The following is a 23,475-nucleotide window of genomic DNA, read 5'->3' as shown; positions in this document are numbered from 1 at the left end:
TAGTGCGAATGGTAAAGTGGTTTCATTCCCGCAGCAGCAGAACAATCAAAAAAAAAAAACAATGCCTGTTCTTCTGATGTGGAGATGCCCCAATAAAGATTGCTGATAACCAGTTGAAAAAGGGTCCAACGAAAGCTGAATAAATATTTGGGTGCTAGATGTTTATGTTCTTTTGTTTCACTTGGGTATTTAAAGAGAATCGGCAAACCACTCAAGGAAGCATCTGTAAACAGAACTTCCCACACTGTTGCTGCATGTGTGTCTCTATTTCCAGGTATGCTGACTCTTTGAAACTATTTTTGATATTGTATGAATGATGTTTTTATTATATGCTGATCAGTTGTGTACTATGTATTCTTTTAAATGATTTTATTTGATGTTTAATTCTGTCTGGAAAAAATAAATGTTAACCTTGATTTATTCTGCATTCTTCTGAAATCATTGGTTCTAGTAGATTATGTGTAGTCTGGTGTTTCCGCAAATCTGTCCAGGATAGATCACACCTAAGGCACTAATGAATGGAGCATGGGGCACATCATTAGACCTTCCGATTTCTGACTATCCCTGACTTAGCATGTCGTACGCCCGCAACTATTACACAAAATTACACCTACGGGTCAGTAGTGAGCAGCCGCTTAGGGTAAAATAGTTGCACTGCACCCTCTGACTACTGGCTAGATTGTGATCGTGAGCACACATTCGCGACGTGATGTCTCAAAGCGACGCCAGGTCCTTAATGAAGGAATATTTTAAATGATGAAATGCCCAGAATAATCTGTGGTCAGAATAATCACAACTAATCTGAGGATCAGCTGTTAAGATAGAAAACTTGTAAAAACAAAGAGTCACTTAAATTTGGAGTCAGATTAAATTCTTCATGGAGTCAGAATTAAAATTCGAGATCAACTGTGTAATAAATTAAAGTGATGTTTTCAGAAAACGCCCGAAAAGTCGTGCACGCTGAATTCCTTCGACCACAACATTGGATTCCGTTTTTGGGCCACTGGGTGGAGCTTACATCTGCCTTGTGTGCTCTGAAGAACTTCAGACCGTGTGCTGAGCTACAAAAACTTGAAGCAATCTATTATGTCTCAGATTTACTCAGGAAGGCCACCATATGTAAAACCAAGTAATGATTTAATTGATCAAAAATATTTAAATATAAAAACATTGATACATCAAACCCCCAAATGTCTTGGCTTTGAAAGTACAAAAAAATCTTGTACAAATAACAATTTTATGCAAAAAAAAATACAAAAGTCTGTAAAAGAAACCTGAAGGCTGCCGTGGCATAAAACACAAATCACCATTACAATAACAGAAAGCAGATAGAAAAAGCAGAGGAACTAGATGAGAAATCTTTTGTCAACCAGAGTTTTGCTGGCTAGGTTCCTGCGGCCCATTCCATTTCGGATTAATCTGAAGACCTAAAGGAGAGCATATTAAAGCTTCATTTTAATCATCACCTCAAAACAATCGAATGAAACCAACCAGCCTATTAACTAGGGCTGTAACGATTAATCGCGATTAATCGAAATCCAAAATAAAAGTTTGTGTTTACATAATATATGTGTCTGTATTGTGTATAATTATTTTGTATATATAAATACACACACATGCATGTACATATTTGAGAAATATTTGCATTTATATACTGCATATATATTTTTATATGATTTATATTATATATAAATAGAACTATTTTATATATAAATAACAAATTTTTATTAAATATATACATGCATGTGTGTGTATTTATATATACAAAATAATTATACACAATACACACACATTTATTATGTAAACACAAACTTTTATTTTGGATTTCGATTCATCGCGATTAATCGTTACAGCCCTACTATTAACATATCCACATATACTAACCAGTTGCTGGAGGTATGTTAACACAGCTGCGAGAATGAAGTTCTGACTGCCCAGATCCACCACACAGAAAAAGAGAGTGTCAAAGATCAACAGCACAGCCTCATTACCATAAAAGAGGACATCAGCGAATGAGTGAGAATCGTCTGAAGGAAGATAAACACAAAGATATTCACTCAGAACACTAATGACCCTTAGTGGATTCTGGAAATCCACTGCTGCGTCAATGAGTGATTATTACAATCAAGGTATTAATCAATATTTTTCCTTTTACATATTAAATGATTGGACTGACTTCTTTAAGTTTATGAGATTTATGTAGTTATGGAATTAGCTCTCTCCATGTTTTTGAGAGAGGCACCCAACATGTGTTAACATATCTACTCTTCTAGCTGTCCAAGACAGCCAAGGTCACGGGGGTTACAGGGTCAACTGTTGTATACATGAGCACTTCTTAATTAACTAAAACATTAAAATGAAATACTAGAGAATAGTAATGGAATATTGTCTGAACGAACCTCTCATTGAAAGAAAGAACATGTTATCTGAATGTTTTGGGAAAGTTCCCTGTTTAGAGAAGAGCTCAACTAACTCCAACCTTGAAGAAGCTGTGTATCTGTGTATGTGCTCTAGTATTCTTTGTTACAGATTTATTTTTTCCGATATGCTGGAACCTAGACACACATTCTCATGACCTCGAAGGTCCGGGTGTTAGCGGTACAGACTATAGAGATGTGTGACTGCCTATCAGTCAATGTGTGGAAATTTACTATGTTTATCTATTTCTTAGCCAATCAGAATCATTCAAACTGAAGTAATGATGTAGGTGTAAGATAGAATTGTGGTGGGAAATGTAATGTACGGGGGAGCGGCCTACAAACTCCTTGTTGGTCTTGAAGCTGACTTCTGCCTGATGAAACTGCAAACTATCTTCAGTAAAAAATGTTTTCAATTTATTAGAATTCTGACTCCTGTCTTCAATGAACTGCACTTCTAACTCCTGATCTTCATTCATCATATCTGGTCCTTGGGTCTTTAACTGTAAATTCCCAACAACTGGGATTTATTATGTGTGCATATGATCATCAGTGTTTTTACCATTATAAAAGATGCTTTTATCCAGTGGCTCTATAAACTCCATACCGATGAATCTCTCAAAAAGCAGCTTATCTTTCACGATGTAATCCATCTCACGGTGTGCCTGAGAATACAGCATTCAGAATGAGCAAATCAAAACACCAACAAACCACAATATACTACAGGAAAATCCCAAGTATCAATGAAATACAATCCTCACGTGATCGATGACAGAGCCCAGGAATCGGTTCATTGTATGGTACGCTTTTGTGCTCTGCTCACATTGATTGGCTGAAGCATCCACCAACCTTGAAGGACCATTTCTCTGTAGGGATAGAGACATTGTTAGCCACCCTTACTGAGAGAGATTTGTGTGTGAGTATACTTAATAGCTCAAACTGTAGAGCTTAGCGCTAACAACGCCAATGTCTTGGGTTTGATTCCCAGGGAATACAGGAACTGATAGTATGTATACTTTCAATGCAATGTAAAGCCCTATTCGGACAGGACTAGTGTTCCAGGGGGACGTTATAGAAATTAATTTCTCACAGACATACTTTGTGATTTTAATCCCGCCAGAATCTGCCATGTCAGTTTTTCTCACACCACCTCAGTAAAAATTACACAGCAAATTACCGAAGCGGTCCTCTGAGAAATCTAATCCCGTCCGAACGCGAATGTCTGTGATTGCTGATATTATATTATCCTACCACTTCTCCTCATGTGTTTATTGACCTACCCGAGCTACCGTTAGTGCACCAATCTTCGGCATGCTTTCATTTAGTTTCAATATGGATGGTATTAGACGAAAACATAACACATACAATCAATAAATAGAGCCAAATCACGGAATCTGCAAAGAGTGCCCATTTAAATATTAGTGTCAGGTAAGAGTAACATACTTCTCTAGATTTCTCTGCTCACATATGTAGGTTTATTATAAACAGACACTGCAATAAACTCGTGAAGTTTACTTAAATAGGGTTTAAATCAAAATTATATTAACAAATAATAAATCAAAAGACATATACGTCATACGTGATGCACACACGCACAGCACATGACCTTCTGTAATGCCCACGTCTAGAAAACGCACACTCTGTAATGAACACGGAGATGTCCCGTCGGAATCAGTACATGAGATCACAGACGTCGATTGATAAGAATTGTAACTCAAATTCGTATAGAGAACTAGTCCTGTCTGAATAGGGCTTAAGTGGCTTTGGATAAAAGCATCTGCCTATTGCATAAATGTAATGTCTTCAAAAATCAAAATTATTCATAAATAGTAAAAAAAAAAAAAAAAAAATATATATATATATATATATATATATATATATATATATATATATATATATATATATATATATAAATAAGTGTATGCAGTTGTGTTTATACCCTGTTGATTGGCTCAATTATCCGGTCATATTGAGTTCGCAGGCGGTTGGTTATTGAAATCTGAAATGTCTGAGTGTCAGAGTTTGGCAAAAGTCCCCTTTGGCCACACAGATTGTCCTAAAACATACAAATAAAATAAGTATCCCATTCATACTTCTATTTAAAATTTAAGACTCAAAATCCATCTTACCGCCTCTCTCTTCAGGTTTGAATTCATTTCATCCATGTTAGTGTCAGCATGACCATGAACAGAACGTCCATGGATGTAGTAGCCAAAACATCGATGAGACAGCAGCAGCACTGAGATCTAACAGACACATATACATACATTCAAAGGAAAAAATGATATATACATATGATATGGTCTAAAATTGTGCATTTCTTGCCTATGAATTATAGTCTATCTGGTCAACTGCAAAAAAAATACTTACATTTTTGCCTAATACTTACATTGCTGATTGAACACAAATCTACAAACTGGCGAATCTTGTCTTCAACAAAGCGCTCGTGGAATACTGTGAAGAATATCATCTAAAGTAATATGATACAAAAAAGAAATGTGTGAAATATCCCAGGTGACACACACAAAGAGGCAGACTGTTTGTCTTTGAGTATATATGTTTTTTACCTGCATTAAGCCAATGCAGAGCCACATAGCAGAAGCCACACCGTAGCGGAGTATGAGGCTGTATGAAGGTGTGTATGCCTCAGGAGCCCGACGCAGGTTGGATGATGGGTCTCTTAGAGCCAAATTTGAGAAGCCCACCACCTGCAAGCACAATATTCATTATTTGTTAACACAATATGGCATAATCTGAGTGGCCAGTTTGAGAATAAGCTTTTTAGGCAAACTGTAGATCAGAGATGTTGGACTCACCTCTAGAAAAAAGAGCACAGCGATGACTTGAAAAGTGGGGTTGATCTTGCGAACGGTCTGAATCTCATTCCACTCATTGGCCACAAAATATGTTCTCCAGATACTGACAGGAGATGCTTGATTTTTTGCTTCGCCAGACCCTGAGCACATTACAACACATTAATATAGAATATTTATAAAAAATAAAAGGATTAAAAGTGTAGAGTTTATATAGGTATAATGGAACGTGTATTTGAAAAACACATTAGAGGAACAATGTAATTACCCTCCACGTGTTTACTGGATTTACCACGAGGTCTTTCCCAGTCTATGAAGAAAATATCCACAGATAGCTGAACAAAGAGCTTATGAAGAAATTGTACAGTCTGTAACAAAAATAAGACTTGGGTTAAGCTGGGAAGAAAGGGAAAGGAGAGAATAGACAGTATTACTTTAATTATGCAAACTGTAGAAGTGTATAAGCTGATGTACATATTTGAACTCACCTTCAATGCAAAGGCACAACCAACATAAACAACAAAACGCTCCTCCTGAGCTGGTAATGGCAGCAACACAGACACAAATAGCTGGGCCTGGAGATATACAAAAAAAGCCTTGTTTGTATATGTCTTGAATTCTATCTTAAGGCCAGTTCATACCAAGACAAAGTTTGTTGCAAAAATTCAGTGCGATAAACATTTTTATTTGAACGTACGGCTGTTAATGCATACGTTCAGACCAACGCGAACCTTCGCAAGCAGTCAAAGTGACAGATTCTTTTAAGGGTTTGTCACACTACACTTTTCGTTCCATTGACTTCCATTCATACGCATGCGAATGCTGGAGATTCAAGAAATTCAAGCTCATGTGAATTTCACTACGGTCCAAAATTCAAGTTTGGTGGAGTAAAGCAGAGTAAATTGTGTATTTTTACATTTTAGATGTATTATATGTTGAATTATTTTAGAAAAAAGATGCTATACAGTGTGATGTCATATTACGACTGCTGCAGTGTCAGTAGAAATAATGCATGCTCAAAACCAAGTGTGAACGATGCTTCTCGAAGGCTCCCTCAAATGCGGCCTTGAAATGCGTGCTTTGTTTCCCGGCCGTGAAGAGGTGAATTCTTGAATCCACTGCCGCTTCAATATATATAATTTTAAGTGTAAAACAATATTTATCCTTCTAAATATTAAACTATTTGAATGACTTCTTCAAGCTTATAAAATAAAAATGTAAGTTGTTTTGGCTTTTAGTATGAATATGTTAGCCTTGAGGTTACCTATAAGCTAGTGTGCTCCAAAACAATGACAAAATTCGCATTTTGAAGATATAAGCGTTCAAAATGTACAGTCTCTCGCTTCCGCCAATATGGATCAGTGATTTTGATGACATCACTCTGCACTTCAGCTTCTCATTAGATTTTCTGTCCAATCAAATGCTCTCTAGAATCTGAAGCTTCCCTAAACGAGTCATACATGAGTCGGTGCAGACCACAAAACGTATCGGACTCGGACCACGATCAAATCATCAAGTGTTTATTGTTCAATTTTGTTATTTTAGGTTTCAGAAGGGTGCTCCTCGGGTCTTAATGGTAAATTCCCCTACACCCGGGCCACAAAAGATACAATGAATGGATCCTTTGCGGCCCAGCCTATCCAAAGATTCATTGTGCACAGGTGACGGAAGGATAAAAAAATTAAAAGATTAGACTTTTCAATGTAAGCACTGGGTTTTCAACTTATTGGCCAACCAATAAAATTAATGCTTTTGGTCACATGCCCAGTGACTACGATTGCTATAACTGAGTTTAACACATGCCCAGTTAAACTACGATTGGTGGTGCTCACGGACAGAGTAGTTTGCTAAGCGATAATAATGAATACACTATAGTGAATACATATTTCTGAATGGCTGTTTGAAAACACGTACATTCTGTTTGACTTCCTTATACTGTACATGACAAGCGGGTGTCAGAAACACAAAATTGCACAACTGTCTTGATGTGAACAGGCCTTTAGCCCTAAAGAGCTCCATCAAAAAATAATGAGTATGTAAACAGCACATACTAGAAAAAAATAATCTCATTTGATAGAACAGTGGAAGAAAATCACAGAAACAAAGACACTAAACTGATATTTGAGAAGTGGCGGAGACTACGTAAACAACAGAAAAAGTGTCAGACTTGCCTCCAATGTCTGGAAAATATTGAGAGGAACAGAAAAAAAAAGAATAAGGAAAAAAAGATTCATGTAAGGCTTAATCATATTCATAATAGACTAGACAGCACCACCCACAGACATGACAAATGCAAACCTTAAAGAATATGAGCCAGTAGAGGCCTGTTCCAACAGTGATGATGAAGAAAACATTTGCTAGGTTACCAGCATAGAACACCAGAAACTTCATAATTGTCTGAAATAGAAAGGGGCATTATTATGAATATATGTTTAGCATTGTGTTTATTATCGCGTCTGAATGGGAGTCCTTACCTGTAGGTCAATGAGAGGAGATGCAATTCTTCTTTTCCAGCTTGCGGTCTTCAATAAAGAGTGGACAACAGCCACCCCTCCCAGCACACCAAGAGCAATCTGGATATGAATCCACATATAAATAAACAAACAGCATTACAACATACATTAGAACATCCTGACCAGCATAAAACAGAAGACTGACTTTCAGTGCCTGTTCATACTCACATCAGTTTTGATCCGAGCTTCATCCTGGTCCATTGTATACTCAAGAGAGAACGACACCTGTACATACAAAAAATAGAAATAAACCTGTCTGGCTGGTCATATAACAGTTAAAAATGTGTAAAATATTTAAATTGTTGTTAAGTTTTTACTGTTTTGTATCTTGTCTGTCAACAGCATAAAATAATTAGTGATTACTCGCATGATTTCAGAACTGGGTTTAGAAAGCACAATGGTAATAATAACGTCAAATTTAGTCAATGTATTTACTATAAAATGTATTAACATTAATTAAATACATTAATATTCAACAATATTATTGATCTGACTGTACTGATCCTGTTAAATGAGAACGATAACTGGACGATGACATAATTTTTTGCAGAACTGCTTTACAGATTAAATTAACTTCAATAATTGATGATCTTTACAGCAACACTGAACACTCAGATGAACAACAGTCGATGCATAATTTTCCTGTTATCACTGTAAAGCTGCTTTGAAACAATCTGTATTGTATAAAGATCTATTTAAATAAAGGTGACTTGACTATTACTATTTATTATGTTTTCTTTTCTGCAAACACCCTAGCAGAAAAGTTAAATGGTCCTCAGTTTGAAACCCCCTGGACTAAGGGATTACATATAAAGGCATGCAGTAGACTTACAGTAACAGTTTGTGTGCTGGGGTCAGTGACGAGTATATCTGAGTAGGTCACGGTCATCAGAGGGGGGTAGACCAGTCCCTTCTGTGTATTCGGCACCAGTTGAAATCTGTTCAGTGCAGGACATCAAGCTTAGTGAGATCTCGAACTATAGGGCTTTCACACTTTGCTTAAGCCCAGGTTATAGTCGTTCTAAGTCAGGGTAAAGGAACGTTTAAAAAGTGTGGTTAGCACCTCTTTTTACCCAGGGCTGTGAAACCCTGCTCCTAACCCCCAAATGTGGGACCAAACATATACAGTGTAAAACGGTGTGGCGTTAAAACGTTACGACTAGATGCTGAGCAACCAACAACCAATCACATGCCTTATATTCATGTGCTTTGGATAGTCACGGAAACACTGTGCGTTGTATATTATAAACAGTCGTTTCAGCGTTTGATAGAATGTAAAACAGCGATGGAAAACATGTCAGCAAGAGTTAAGAAGAGACCTTTTCATTCTTACTTTTATATGCATCAATAAATAATATGCGGATGCACGATGCGAGAGCCTTTACGTAAAAAATATCGTTTGCTACATTCGTTCAATCAGTAACAATGACACCGCAAATATGCGAAAAATGACGTTAACCTAGGGTTTAGAATATTGTACTTCGTGAAACGTCAGTTTATATCCAGGATTAAATTTTACCGAGTAAATTATGTGTAATGTTAAATGTGAAGCAAGATAACCCAGGATACCATTTACCTGGGTTTTAGAATGGCTGTGAAAAGCCCTAATGTGCGATTTGTGTGTTTGGGAGTGCGCAGTATTTACCCGATCTTAATATTAGAAGCCACACGTATGGCTCTGGGTGAAGAACTCAAAGAGTTTTCCCTTCCACTCAACGTGTCCACCAGCATCAGCCTCCGGGTCAGGTACCAGTTATTCATGTTAGATCCTGACACAGGAGAAGTCAGCATGGTGATAAAGCAGCAAGGTCTTCACATATGTGTTTGATCAAACAATGTGTTTGTATGTTGTACCCTGATTAGTGAACTGGCCATTAAACTGCTGGTTGACATTTCGGAGAGGCACTGCAAGAAGACGCTTGTCTCCCTGTGCCTTCTGAATGACCAGGAACACGTCATAGAACACAGGCTCTGGATAACCAATCAAGAGCTCTGACACAGTAAGAACACACTAAGGAAAAAAAAAAAAAACATGCATAAATACAATAAAGTGGAACAAATTGCTAAATACAATATGGCAGGACACATGTGGAGTGCTTCTCACTACTCAAATGGATACTTAATTTCTTAATGAGGAGCGAGGAAGCTTCCAGAGGAGCTACAAGCGAGGTCTTTCTAGTCAAAAACCTGACTCACATACAATTTCTCCTCCCCCTTTAACCTTGTCACAATCATTTTAATTTATGTTTTATCCTTGCAGTTTAAACCAAACATTTCAGCTTAGACGCAAGAAAAGGAAGCAAACGAGGATGCATTAAGAAATGAGAAACATCCATGGATGACACAGAAGATAATTGAGACTCACACTCTGCTTGTAGGCTGTCCCAAACGTGAAGGCGGACTGTTGACTGGTAAGGGTGTCTGGACAGAGCTATAGAGGATAAATGAAGCAACTCTGTATCTCACAATACTTTTCAATTCCAGTTGTTTTGTTATAAGCTTTCACAAAGAGGGGCCAGGTTCATGAAAATCTTAGTAAGAAAGATAGTCATCTTGAAATCAAAATATTGTATTTTCATGGAATATTGGAGTATTTATTATAAATAAATAATAAATATAATAAATACTGCGGGAAAACCTTTTTTCTTTTCACTCAGTTTCACTCAGATATACATCACGATTGGGAAGAAAAGACTATTGCAACTTCCATTTCATGTATGCAGACTTGTAATTATGAATTTAGTGCAATTCTTGAAAAACTATTAACTTAAGAAATTCTCAAATATTTTCTCAAAAGAGATAGTTCACCCTAAAAAAGAGCCACAAATTACTCACCTTGGTGTTGTTCTAATGCTGTGTGCCCCTCTTTCTTTTATGGACCACAAGAGTAGAATAATAATTAAAAATATATATATTTATTGGCCGATGGTCTTCAGTTTTGTATTCCTTAATTTCTCACAACTTGTGTGCTTTTTCTGAACGAGACAACGTGAACTGCGGCGCTAACAGAGTCACAAGAACGTGCACGTCTTGTAGACGTCTGAAGACCAACAGCCATGGTCAGGATTTTCGTAAAATAATACATTGAATTTCATCTCAAATACCCTCAGAACACTTGGAATATACGACACGTATTCTGTGATACTTTTAGTATAGACAAAAAAAAAAAAGCAAAGAAGGACCAAAGACGGAGGAAGGGAAAATCCTCATCAGAAGGAAATCTCCAAAGAAAGAGAGATGATACGGATAATTAGGCAACAAGAGAGATTAAATAAAAGACTGATGAATAAAACAGTTAATTGGGGAAAAGCATGGTGAGGAAATTTGTTTAAAATATGAAATGCGAAGACTGACAGAGATAGTTGACTTCCTTTCCACTAAGGAAGGACCACAGCTCTGTCCATTAGAAATTGAAGCAACATGCAGCCCTGTCATTTTCTAAAGTGTTAATACATACATCTATATGCTGTAAAAAAACGGAGCTTGCAAAGCTGCAGACATCCGTTATAGCTTTTAGTGCATGATATAGGTCAAGTGAAGGTCAAGACATATAAAACCTTTTCTTCACTGTGAAAATTGTTGAAAGTGTGGAAAACGTTGCTGCAGGCAAGAGAGATCAGCGGATGTTCAGTTATAGCAACGAGCTTGCATCTACAAGGGACGAGAAAAAGAGGAACTTGTATACACAGTTCTAGGAACTCGGGGGGCCGAATCTGTCCGTTTTGCTGAATGCTGTATTTTTGTAAGGACACTCTGAAGAGTATAAAATGTGAAACTTCTGATTGCTCAAGGCCGAACCTTGTGGTGAAGATTTCTCGTATTTCTGTTATCAGGGTTGCTGCACACTTTTTAAAGTCAAATATAAGGCTTTTTAAGACCTGAAGAAATAAAAATTCATATTGTACATTAGGGGTGTGCAATATTGACAAAGAAATTATATCGCGATATTTCCAAAGTTTTGTTGATTATAATGTGTTTTTGTGCTGTTTATGTGTTTATAATGTGTTTTTGTGACTGTTGTTGACAGCTGACTCACAAAGATATTCATATTATTCATTCTATGCGGTGGTCAGTTCACAGCAGGCACAGAAATTAACATTTTTATTTTATTAAAATATTTGCCACCTTAAAATGATTTCCAGGGGCATTTTTACCTATATAAGGGCAACGTGTTAGATGTATTCATCACCTTTTATGTCAAATTCTAACATTCACATTAAATTTTATTAGAATAATAACAGTATAGGGCTGTTACCTATCAGTCAAATGAAATCATTATCAACAAAAAACATCTTTGCAGTGCAGAGGTGACACATGCAGAAGCGGCATCAGAAGTGGCATTCATATATTTACACAGCATTTACAATTGCATAAATAATGCTATGAGATTTTTTTTTAATTCAATATTTAAATATGAAATTATTTCTAATTTGAACTTTTAAATTAAAGGGTATTTTAAATATGAAGCTAAAACCGCCAGTAGGTGGTAGCAAGTCACTGTCTTAATTATATTAAAATGAGTTGAGGGAGTCAATTCATTCAACCGATTTGTTCAAACGGCTGATTCATTCAGGAAAGAAGCAAGTGATGGGTCATTGAATCATTAATTACACTGATTCGTTCAAAACGCGGATTCAGTCAGTAAAAAAATATAATCGCTGTCTGTTGCAAGGTTCTTCTACAGTTTCATTTGAAAATTTTCGTAGGCGAAATAAAGGAAAAACTATTGCACATCCCTACGCACATAAAGAATGAACTTGCAATTGAACTGAGATTAGCCATTTTCTTCTCCTTCTCTCCTCCTTTCACGTGCAGGAGACAGACGTAATACGCTGCCGTAAATGACGCGAATTGTCACGTGAACAAGCAAATCCACAAAGAAAGAATAATAAAAAATAATATGTACGCTAATTAGATCGTTTTATTTTGGTAAAGTTTTACCAAATAAAATTTAAGACCTCTCATGAGTAAAAAAGAAGACTTTTTAAAACTTTTTATGGCCTTAAATTTTAAGGATCCACAGGAACACTGGCTGTGTTGATTTTTTATTCTGCACTTTGTTATTAAAACAAAACCATGGAATGTGTGGTGATTCATAACCTCTCTTAAACAAGTGCCAGAGTCATTTTGACTGAGTTCATCCAGACTGAGTTTGGCACGGACCCCTGAAACTTCTAACCAGTGTCCTGAAGGTAGTGATAAATCTTTAGATTTATGAAGAGTTATGGAGATGTGTGATGGAATACTTAGTTATTTATGGGGAATATAAATACAACACACTGTAAAGCTGCTTTGAAACAATCTGTATTGTAAAAAGCACTATATTAATAAAGGTGACTTTTGCATCTTTTTAAAAAAATCTTGGTGCTGGTCTCTAATATTCAGGGCGAGAAATTTCTGACTTGATTTGCATTTTAGGGTGAACTATCCTTTTAAGATTTTTTTTTCTTAAGAACTTAACTTCTTAAGTTAAAAAAAAAAAAATAGAAATTAAGAATAATTTTATTCTTAAAAATGTTTCGTAAACCCGACCCCAGAAATTGGTCTTGTCTGCCTACCTGCAGGTTTCCTCCACCGACACTCTCCCATCTCATAAACTCCCCACGCACTGAGTAAACAGCAGCCCGCAGCTCGATGTTAGTGTTCTGAAAGTGGGAAGAAGGTTTGTGAAAATGTATGGAATTATTTTTGTGCCAATAAAAATGAACGTAACTTTTCAAGAAACTGATGAAAATATCAATTGAAACTGAAAGAAATATCTTTGAAACTGAAAAAGAATAAATCGCGGGCACATTTTTTGACTTCGTTTTTAATACACTGCATGTTTTGCTAACTATTTCTCATATTTATTTCGCTGATCTGAACTTACAAATGCGCTTCCAGAGTTTTCATTTACGCTTCTGAAGTTTTCATTTACGCTCCCTGAGTTTTCGTTCGCAGTTCAGACACATATCTCTCGTGGGGGCGGGGCTAGTAGCAGTGTGTTCTCATTGGCTACTGAGTTTTTGATTGACAGCTTCTTGACCTGGAAGTGAAGACCTCAGTGTTGTGTTTACATGTGTGGATGTGAGCGTCTTTAAGCGCAGCTTTCTATTTCATTTTTACTGATATTGAGTTTGTATCTGTATTTATTTGCTGGTAACGTTACACTCTACTGTTGAGATTATTTATTATGGAAGGAATAGTACAGACGAATGATATCATTATCATTAGTCATCGTCGCTCTATCAGGATACTGGATACTCGTGGTAAGTCTTTTTTTTTTTTTTTTACTTTTTTTATACAATACTAATAATACTATTCATAATACAGTACTTGCTTTTTCAGGTGGTGAGGCATTTTAGAGCTCAGTGAGCCCATAACATTATACAGCGTTGTCTTGATTTAACTTTTAGCCCAATCATTAAATGAGTTGTTTATCTACATATTACAGTCTTTGATTAGATCATATTTCCCCCCAGCCACCCCAAATAACATTGGGCTAGAGTACTGTACAGTATCTGTAGGCTACTGTGTTGCACTTCAAATTAACATTTCTGATAGTTTTTTAAAATCTTTAATACTCTTTAATAATAAATATATGTCCAAATTCAAAACCTAATACATGCAAGTAATTATGACTGAAAACATCCAGCAACTAGGGAATACACAGCCATATATATATATATATATGTTTATATATAGGGCTATACAGCCATCTACTGGTTACACAACAGTATTACAGATGATAATACAAATATTTAGTACTGTAAAATCAAGTCTTCAACTTGTTACTGTATGTGGGAGTTCAAAGCAGTTTGTATTGTTAGATTATAATACGTTTCCTTTCTCATTTTCCATAGACAACTATTCCATAGACAGAATTCTGCTGCTGACACAGAGGATGGAGTGATAGTGCCAAAGATCCACTGTCCACATCACACAAGAGTCTAACTTTGTTCAGACACATCACATTTGAATGAGTGGGACCTTGATCTTCAGACACCTGATTTATTTTATTTTATCTAGCAAATATTTTTATTTCCTCTAGATCAAAACAAACACAGTTCGCAAGTACACAAGAGGTTGTGTTCTCATGTTTTGGGTGGACTATCCTTGTGCCCACCCAGTCACTGCTCTACTTTTACTGTAACAGGAACTGTTCAAAGGATCCTAGCATCATTTCAAATGTATATGAATTTAAAATATGTATTCTGTATTTAGAATTGTGCATTTTGTATTGTAATAGCCTATATATCATGAGAATACTGTGCATTACGTGTATAGTATGCAGGTAATGTTTTGTGGATTCTGCTCTTTCCTGTCACAACATTATTGCATCCAAGACTTTCACTTTGATACTTGTGTATATGCCATAGTGACAATAAAGAATGTACATTTATTTGAATTCCTATTTTTAATTACATTAATTTAACTGGTTGTATAAGTCACAATTGAAAGTGTTGATGATTGTTAAAATTTTAAATTTACAATTTTAAATGTTAGAAGATAATATTAACTAAATTAAATAACGAAATAAAAAAAATGGCAACAAGAACATTATTTGTGTGAAATATGAAATGCGCTTTGAGGTCTGTATCATCTGACAGCAGGCCACGATTGTAATTTTCATATTGTTTAAATTCCTCTTATTTAAGTGATCATTAATTTTGATGGTGTAAATGCATATGCTAACAATGAGTAATGTGATGGCCATGGTTGCCAACCTTTACCTGGTTGAAGTGAAACTTTCTTGACGGCTGAATATATCACACGTTATGCTAGTATTCTCTTTAAATTGTAACAGCTCAACCTAATCAGTGCCTAACATGCAAAAGAATCATCAGGAATTGACTAATATTCTCCGAAAACATTGGAGACTATACAATATTTCCAGTATTATATACAGTAGGCTACTTTAATGTACAAATACACCTGAATAGATCTCGCTCTTAAAAGCTTCTGTCGGTTAAGTAGTAGCAGCAGGTAAATACAGATAAAATAAAATAAAAACATAACTTAATATCAGTAAAATGAAATAGAAAGCTGCGCTTTCAGACGCTCACATCCACACATGTAAACACAACACTGACGTTTTCACTTCCAGGTCAAGAAGTTGTCAATCAAAAACTCAGAAGCCAATGAGAACACACTGCTACTAGCCCCGCCCCCACGAGAGCTATGTGTCTGAACTGCGAACGAAAACTCAGGGAGCGTAAATGAAAACTTCAGAAGCGTAAATGAAAACTCTGGAAGCGCATTTGTAAGTTCAGATCAGCGAAATAAATATGAGAAATAGTTAGCAAAACATGCAGTGTATTAAAAACGAAGTCAAAAAATGTGCCCGCGATTTATTCTTTTTCAGTTTCAAAGATATTTTTTTCAGTTTCAATTGATATTTTCATCAGTTTCTTGAAAAGTTACGTTCATTTTTATTGGCACAAAAATAATTCCATAAAAATGACAACATGTAAGTTTATGTTTACAATATGTTTAGATGTCCACAGTGCTTACCTTTTGAGCCCCTTTAAAGCTGAATCCAACAGGAAGTGGTTCATTCTGTAGAACTCGTGATGCCAACCCAAGCTGTTCTCCATAGTATAGCCAAGGCAGGTTTGTCCTCCTACAGTCACAACATTGTCTATGAGAATCACAAATACGAGCACACTGTGTTCTTCTGCCCATTTGATGTGAATTTAAATACATTACAGACAGAGATACTTCTTAACAGTACCATGATGCAAGTAGCCGCAATATGTAACTGATTTAATATCAGATCAATTCAGTTCTCACATCTCATCTCAGTCATAAAGCAGTTGATCTTGAATGAATCGCACTGTATTTAAGTATATAACAGATGCAATTTTGTACATATCTCCTATGGTTGATTACAGATCTTATTAATGGTAATTTTGTGCAAATGCCAAAATAAAGTCTAAGGTGGGCCGAGTTCATTTTCGCACCCCTCACACACGTGTGAGTGTGACATGAATTCAAAGTCGTTAGAGCAAATCAATCGAAAGATTAAGAGGAAATCAGAAAGGTCAAAATAGCAAGTTAATACATGTGTACGAAGCAGTGGGACAGAATTATCTTGTTTTATGTTGTATGCTAACAGTATAAATGATGTATATTTTTTGTTAAAAAGGGAGATTCTCTGGGATTCTCAGCTCTCATAAAATATATATATAATTTAAAATGGTCCAATAGTAGTAAATAGTAAAGTACAGTATATGTATTACCAGTAGGAGATGTCCTGGCTGCTGCCCTGAGCAGCTGTTGCTCTGTAGATGGTGTTGTAGAGGCCACAGGCATCATTGTTGATGGTGCTGGAGGAGTGCATGTTCATCACACACATGTTGCCCAGAGACTGACATGCTGTCCTGTTAGAGAACAACTACAGAACAAAGTAAACAAAACTTATATATGTTCAGAAATAAGGCATATAAACATTTTAAGAGGAACTATTATGCTTTTTTACATTTTCATCTTTTTTTAGTGTGTAATTTTGCGGTTTGCGCATGAAAAAGGTCTGCAATGTTACTAAGCACTGAACTCTCTGAAAAGCCAGGATTGAAGTTTTGAGTTTTCTTACAGGAACGTAGACGTCACAATATTCCTCATTTAAATAATTCCCACCTAAGGCATACACACACAAAAAAGAGATGAGCCCTGGTTGAGTTGCGTTAGCAGTGTGCCGAAACTCATGGTTATGGTAAGGGTGTGTGACATTTGGTGAACAGACAGACAGACAGACTGGAAGGAGGCACTGCAACAATGTAAAATATGTGGAAAAAATATATATATATTTTTTTTTCAACATTCAAGCATGAAAACCTATTCTAGTAGACTCCAAAAACAAAATCAAGACTTTGTAAAAGGTCATAATAGAGGGTATGCATGTGAAGTAGGCTACTTGACGCCCGGAGTGACAGCGTTTACGCCTACTGAGTTGCAGAGTTTTCAGCGTGAATTACGTGCAAAAACACAAAACACATCTAAAACAGGAAATAGCTTTGAGATTGACTGTACAAATATATTTGACAAGAAATCTGAGGTATATTTTTTACAGACTAGGAATATTGTGCCGAGAGCTACAGAAAAGAGAAGCAAATGGATCGTTACAATTTACAGAAACAACTGGAGAGCGAAAGTAGATTTGCAGTTATCATTTTGTGTAAATATGTTGAATTTTGGGGTAAAAATCATACCCTATATATTGTACTGACAACTCATCAATTAAATATTTAGGCTACCATCTTATATTCTGGATGGTTGGATGTTTTTTTTTTTTTTTTAAATACACTAACAAAAACTGTACAAGTTTTAGGGCTGGAGGATATGAGGATATAAACAGTTGTAATCGAAGTTATTCAACCCGCATTGCAAATCAGGTTTATTGACAAAATTTACAGACTTGCAGCTGTTTGCAATGAACAAATAAAACAAAAAGTAATTGAAATATAGGAATAGAAAATGCATGCGTGTGTAGAAACTTACCAAACAGGCAGCTGCTGAAGAATACATGAAGCTTAAAAACCATGCTGATGGGAGAGAGAGGGTCTGTGTAACACAAACAGGCATTACACTTTAAAACAATGAACCCCAGCACACTAACAACAGTACACAAACACAATTCATAATGTTAACTTTGGATTCTTACCAGTTGGCCAAAGATGACATTTGAGGCAACAGAGGTAGGCAAACTGTTTGAAGGGAAGCACATCCCTCCTGCCTGTGTGATGAAAGCATAACTTTCTCAATTCTCATCACTCTAAATGCATCGCATAAACATAGGCTATACATAAAATGCACCAAATTCTCACCAGTACGCTTGATGTCCCGCAAACACACGACTGAGATGAGTTGATGAATGAGTCCTCACATCTCACACACCTAAGCATACACATGTCCGAACAAAGTGAATCACTTTTTATGCATGAAGATCAACATGAAAACCCAGTGCCATTGATAGGAATGGCAGCTTTACCTTTTGCCTGTTGTATCTGGGGCCGAAAAAGCAGGCTCTGTTGCACTACATGGTTCACATCGTGCTTCATTTAATGGATTCCCATTTCCATCTCTCTCCACTGACAAATAGAATTAGATACCATGAAATTCTAAAACAATACTGCACCTTATAACGTTACCTAAAACTGTGCACCGTTTACCTACCCAGCACGCTTCCCTCAGGACACTGGCACTTGCCATTCACCCCTACACTTCCAGGACAACTGATACATCCATACCCGTCCTGAGTAACCCCCTGTAATCATATTATTGTAAAATAGTATTAGTATTCTTAATACAATAACAACATCAATACAAATTCAATTCAATACAGTACCTGATTAGCATCAGGACACTGCTGGCACGTGATGGACGCCCCATTACTGACCAGCACCCTGAAACCAGTCTGACACTCACATATCAGTCCTATATGGCAGAAATACACATAATCGTACAAGCTGCTTTACAATTAAGCATGTTATGAAAACATTTATGGTTAATAATAACACATAAACCTCTATATTTTAAGCATTTATTTGTTTATTGTGGTGTTGTGTGCAGCAAACGTTTTTATTATTTTTAATATCGCGTGCAGTTGGTTCCCTGACGAGACGCTTACTCACTAGGTTAAATCAACAACAAATATGACAAAACATCAATAAATACGGTAACTGCTGTCTAGTGTAAAACTTCTATCATCTGAAGGTTAGGTTGGTCAAAACAAAGCAAACTAATCTGCGCGCGCGTTCCGCGTAACGTTACCTGATTTGCTGTTGACTTGATTCGGCCCACATTTTACACAAGACAAGCTCGAAATATCAAAATAACTTTCAGCACCACAATCCGAAGGCTGTTGAAGAGATATAGAAAACTGCTGGCAAGAAAAAGCGTTTAATTGGATCAGGAATATGATCGAGAAACTGCATACGAAAGCTCTCAGCGTCCCCGTCGCCATGGTGCAGATGACGCTTGATGACGTATGTTCCTGTTTACGCTCAGAAAGCGTGTTGCGTGCGCGCTGCCGAGCTCTTCTCAAAAGTCTCTTCTAGAGGAAGTTAAGAGTTACCCACCGGACGCATGTGGTGTGCAGTTTGCAGGTTACCGCGTGTTTTCTGTGAGAGAAAAAAGTCTTGTGCAGGGAACCATTTATATTGAAATATATGTTTTAAAGAAATACAAACGGTAAGTAAGGGTCTGAGGACACATTTGTTTCGATTTTTATCTGTAAGGGAATTTTCTGTTGTGATTTATTTATTTTGCCCTTTTGGAAGTTTTGAACAAAAAGAAGAAAACAGCAGTAGTTTGTACATTTGCTAAATGTGGTCAATTTTTAATTACTGGTCAATTTTTATTTACATGGTTTGTGTTTTTGTTGATGTTGTTGTTTTTTTAAATATTCGAGAAATGTATCTAAAATGTTTGCTTTTTGCCTTTTTAAACAGATCTCAGTGGTTTGTGAGAAGAAGAATTTGATCATGACAATAGTGGTTCTGCGTTTGCAAGGTTTAAACACAGAGGCAGGATCTGAAGATATTCGCAGATTTTTCCATGGCTTGCACATACCTGAGGGTGGCGTTCATATCATCGGTGGTGCGATGGGTGAAGCTTTCATTATTTTTAATACAGAGAGAGAAGGCCAACTAGCCATGCGCTACTCTGGAAGACTCCTCAGAGGCTCCTCTATTTCATTACATATCAGCAGTCTGCCTGAGTTAAAGAGAATAATGGAGTCGAGATTGAGAAAACCAAAGTCAACAGTTGAGACCAAAATAGTGCCATCATCGCCATCTGACACCAATGCAGCTCTTTTGCTTAGTCTAATGGCTGCTATTCACGGACCGCATTCAGACAACAAAGTGAATCGCCAAAGTCCGGCCCACCAAACGCCTGAAGATATCAACCAAAACGTTCCAAAAATACACAATCATTCCACAACTTACAACCAAACAAATACAGATGCTCCGCATAGTCTTACTTATGACTTGGCATGTAAGGAGCAGAAAAGCAGAGGAGAAAACCTCAATACCTGTAAGCCAGGGTACCTTCGGCTTTATGGATTTCCTGACTCTGTTGCCAAACAAGAGATCTACCAGTTCCTACGGGGACTCCCAGTGTTGGAGGTCATTACGAAAGTTCGACTGGAACTGGGCTGGTGCTGTATGGCAAAGCTGGCAAGTTTTACAGATGCAGAGGAAGGGCTGAAATACAGCCACAGAAAATTCAAAGAATTCAATGTTGAGGTCAGATTTGCCCATGAGAAGATGTGGACAGAAGCCGTGGAGCAGTCAAAAAATTGCTTGCAAAACATCAAGCCTCACACTTTCTCAGAGCAAAAAGAGGTCAGCACAGATAGAAATGAAATGAGAGGTTTCTTAACCAAAAGAAATGCAGAAGAACAGCCCTCCCCAGGATCTCCTAAAAAATTCTGCCAAAACTTTCCATCCCCTCAAACTGAACAATCATCTGTTATTATCAATAATCTTTCAAGAAATATAACCAAGACGGAGATCAAGGAGATTTTCGGCTGTCAAAATATCCCAAACTATAGAATAAAACATTTATTAAACAAGTGGGCAGAGAGGACAAGCACAGCGTTCATTACCTTTGAGAATGCAGAAGATTACACCTCAGCTCTGAACATGAATGGCACTACTGTTGGCTTGAAAAACATTGAAGTGTCATCCATTACTAAAGAAGAAATGCTTGCCATTGTCAGCAGAAACCGATGTACTGTCTGGAGGCCACCGCCTTATGGAAAGAAACCGCCTTATGGAAAGACACCACCTTATGGAAAGACACCACCTTATGGAAAGACACCGCCTTATGGAAAGACACAGCCTTATGGAAAGACACATTTAACCATGTCGTGTATATATGCACGCAATTTTCCTGCAGATATCAGGAAACAAGAGGTGAGAGATTTTTTCAAGCGCTTTAACATCTGTGAAAATGCAATCACATTGCTTGTGGACAGCCAGGGCAATGGTGTTGGGGAAGCCATCGTGCAGTTTGGATGCGAGGAAGTCGCCAGACAAGCCCAGAGTCTTCATGGCAAGTACTTTATGGGAGCAAAAATTCTACTCACTTGCATCACACGTCAACAGATGGAGAAGATACTTGGCACATGTTGAACAACTGGAGATGTGAGATGTTTTCAGGCACCTTCAAACACCAGCAGTGGTGTAAAATCTATGTTAATGAGGACAAGTAATTCATTTGAAGATTTATAACAAGCTTTCTCACGCCAAATGCTGTAGAAATTTGGCACTCTGGCAAGAAATGTGCTCAAGGAATATTATGGGTACAACAATTGAAGATGCCCAGTCAAGATTGAGTACCACATGGAAGGAACATACTAAAAAAAGACCTCAATATTTTTCATACAGTGGGTGCCAAAGTATTAAGGACTACTCCAAGTATTTAAATAATGTCTGTATACTTCCACATTTAAAACTCTTGCACTTGTTGCTTTTTCTCCCTTGTTGTTGTTGCTGAACACACAGCTTACTGGCTTCAATTAAAAATGTATATATCCCAGATATCTTGTATTGCATATTAAATGAGTTTTTGAGTTATTCGGTTAGACTGTATATATTTTAAGTTCATCAGAAATTTGTTAGACAAGATGTTTAAAAGGGTTTCTGACCATGTATGTATGTATGGTAGCCAGTATTTTGATTTGCCATTTCTATACATTCCTATTTCTAAAACAGAAACCACTTTGAGTTGTGACTTGATAAATTTGTATTTAATTTGACATTTTGATGTTATATTGTAATTAAACTTGCACAAGCAGTTTCAGACAATTTTTCAGTCTCTGATTTGTCTATAAAAATCTCAGCCACTGCACTAGCCATTATTTGTAATCGAATGAGATGTTGGCATGTTATCCAAGCATTAATGGCAAGGAAAGCCCCTTATACTTGGGAGAGGCGCATATGAGGTGTTTCTCCCTCCTATCTGCTTCAAGGTCATAAAATATTGTGGCATTTCTTTGTTGTTTAGAATCCAGTATTCTCATAATACTTGTCTTTTATGAGTTTAACGTTTAAACTATTTCCATTGCAGTTGAGTTTTGCAACATCTTTTTTGAATTGCCTGAAAAACCACCTCATGTGAGTGTAAACTTTTTTGCCATATTGATGTGTCCATTGGGCAGTTTTCCATCTCAATTTGCAAGGTTAATGGAAACGCGGCATGATTAAACTTCATACACGCAATGTCATTTGCACTGCACTACTTGAGATGAAAATGAGATGAGGATCAATGAAAAGTGGTCTACACGAATATTTAAGAACCCTAATCAAACATAAAACATTTGAGGGTGTTGTTTGATCAGTATCATTGTGTTCCATTATTGCAACCCACCACATTTCCCAGTTTTAGCAGGCTACAGATAATAAAAAAATCATTTTTATGTACCAATGCAAATCTTGAATTCTACTGGAGAGCAGTGATACAAGATCAAAACTGACGGAGAAGACAAATGTTATTTAATATTATTTTTGTATTTTGCCATTTTTAAAGTACATGGAAATGTGTGTGAGAATTACGTCAGAGACACAGAGGAGTTATTTTAACCACATTGGAATGTACATGCAATGCAGCAGATGTTCTCCCATGCAAAGCTATGCAAAATGTTGACTGAAGTATTCTCTATACGGAAGGACTGTGTAGCATGACATGCATCTATTTTAAACATGAACGTTTTACCACCTTGTAGGGATAAGTTCCTTTGGTCAG

The 23,475-nt window shown here is 36.7% G+C and overlaps 2 protein-coding genes across 3 annotated transcripts; one reads left to right on the top strand and one right to left on the bottom strand.

Moving 5' to 3' along the window:
• Positions 1-301: 301 nt before the first annotated feature.
• Positions 302-19,868, bottom strand: tmem67 (transmembrane protein 67). Of its 2 annotated transcripts, none has more exons than XM_079625905.1 (28): positions 19,495-19,868; positions 19,070-19,158; positions 18,898-18,988; positions 18,713-18,812; positions 18,549-18,618; positions 18,386-18,457; positions 18,223-18,285; positions 16,965-17,119; positions 16,237-16,345; positions 13,302-13,388; positions 10,109-10,174; positions 9,598-9,754; positions 9,389-9,512; positions 8,576-8,681; positions 7,912-7,968; positions 7,705-7,803; positions 7,529-7,627; positions 5,719-5,805; positions 5,499-5,598; positions 5,234-5,373; positions 4,985-5,125; positions 4,807-4,887; positions 4,547-4,663; positions 4,357-4,473; positions 3,179-3,283; positions 2,980-3,082; positions 1,885-2,027; positions 302-1,427 (listed from the first exon to the last, which is right to left on the bottom strand). In XM_079625905.1, the coding sequence occupies exons 1-28, from the start codon at positions 19,685-19,687 to the stop codon at positions 1,347-1,349; spliced, it is 2,952 nt and encodes a 983-aa protein (XP_079482031.1). In that variant the 5' UTR covers positions 19,688-19,868; the 3' UTR covers positions 302-1,346. The 2 variants fall into 2 exon arrangements, with proteins under 2 accessions (XP_079482031.1, XP_079482032.1); XM_079625906.1 differs by having other exon boundaries at positions 1,289-1,427; positions 1,885-1,930; positions 19,495-19,728.
• Positions 19,655-22,868, top strand: rbm12ba (RNA binding motif protein 12Ba). Its single transcript, XM_079625909.1, has 2 exons — positions 19,655-19,914; positions 20,175-22,868. Exon 2 carries the CDS (start codon positions 20,208-20,210, stop codon positions 21,861-21,863), a length of 1,656 nt encoding a protein of 551 aa, XP_079482035.1. The 5' UTR covers positions 19,655-19,914; positions 20,175-20,207; the 3' UTR covers positions 21,864-22,868.
• Positions 22,869-23,475: the final 607 nt, after the last annotated feature.

Source organism: Phoxinus phoxinus (assembly GCF_949152265.1).
Source record: "Phoxinus phoxinus genome assembly, chromosome: 10".
Lineage (NCBI taxonomy): Eukaryota > Metazoa > Chordata > Actinopteri > Cypriniformes > Leuciscidae > Phoxinus > Phoxinus phoxinus.
The sequence above is the reverse complement of the archived record's forward strand: the minus strand, read 5'-3'. Positions and strand labels throughout refer to the sequence as shown.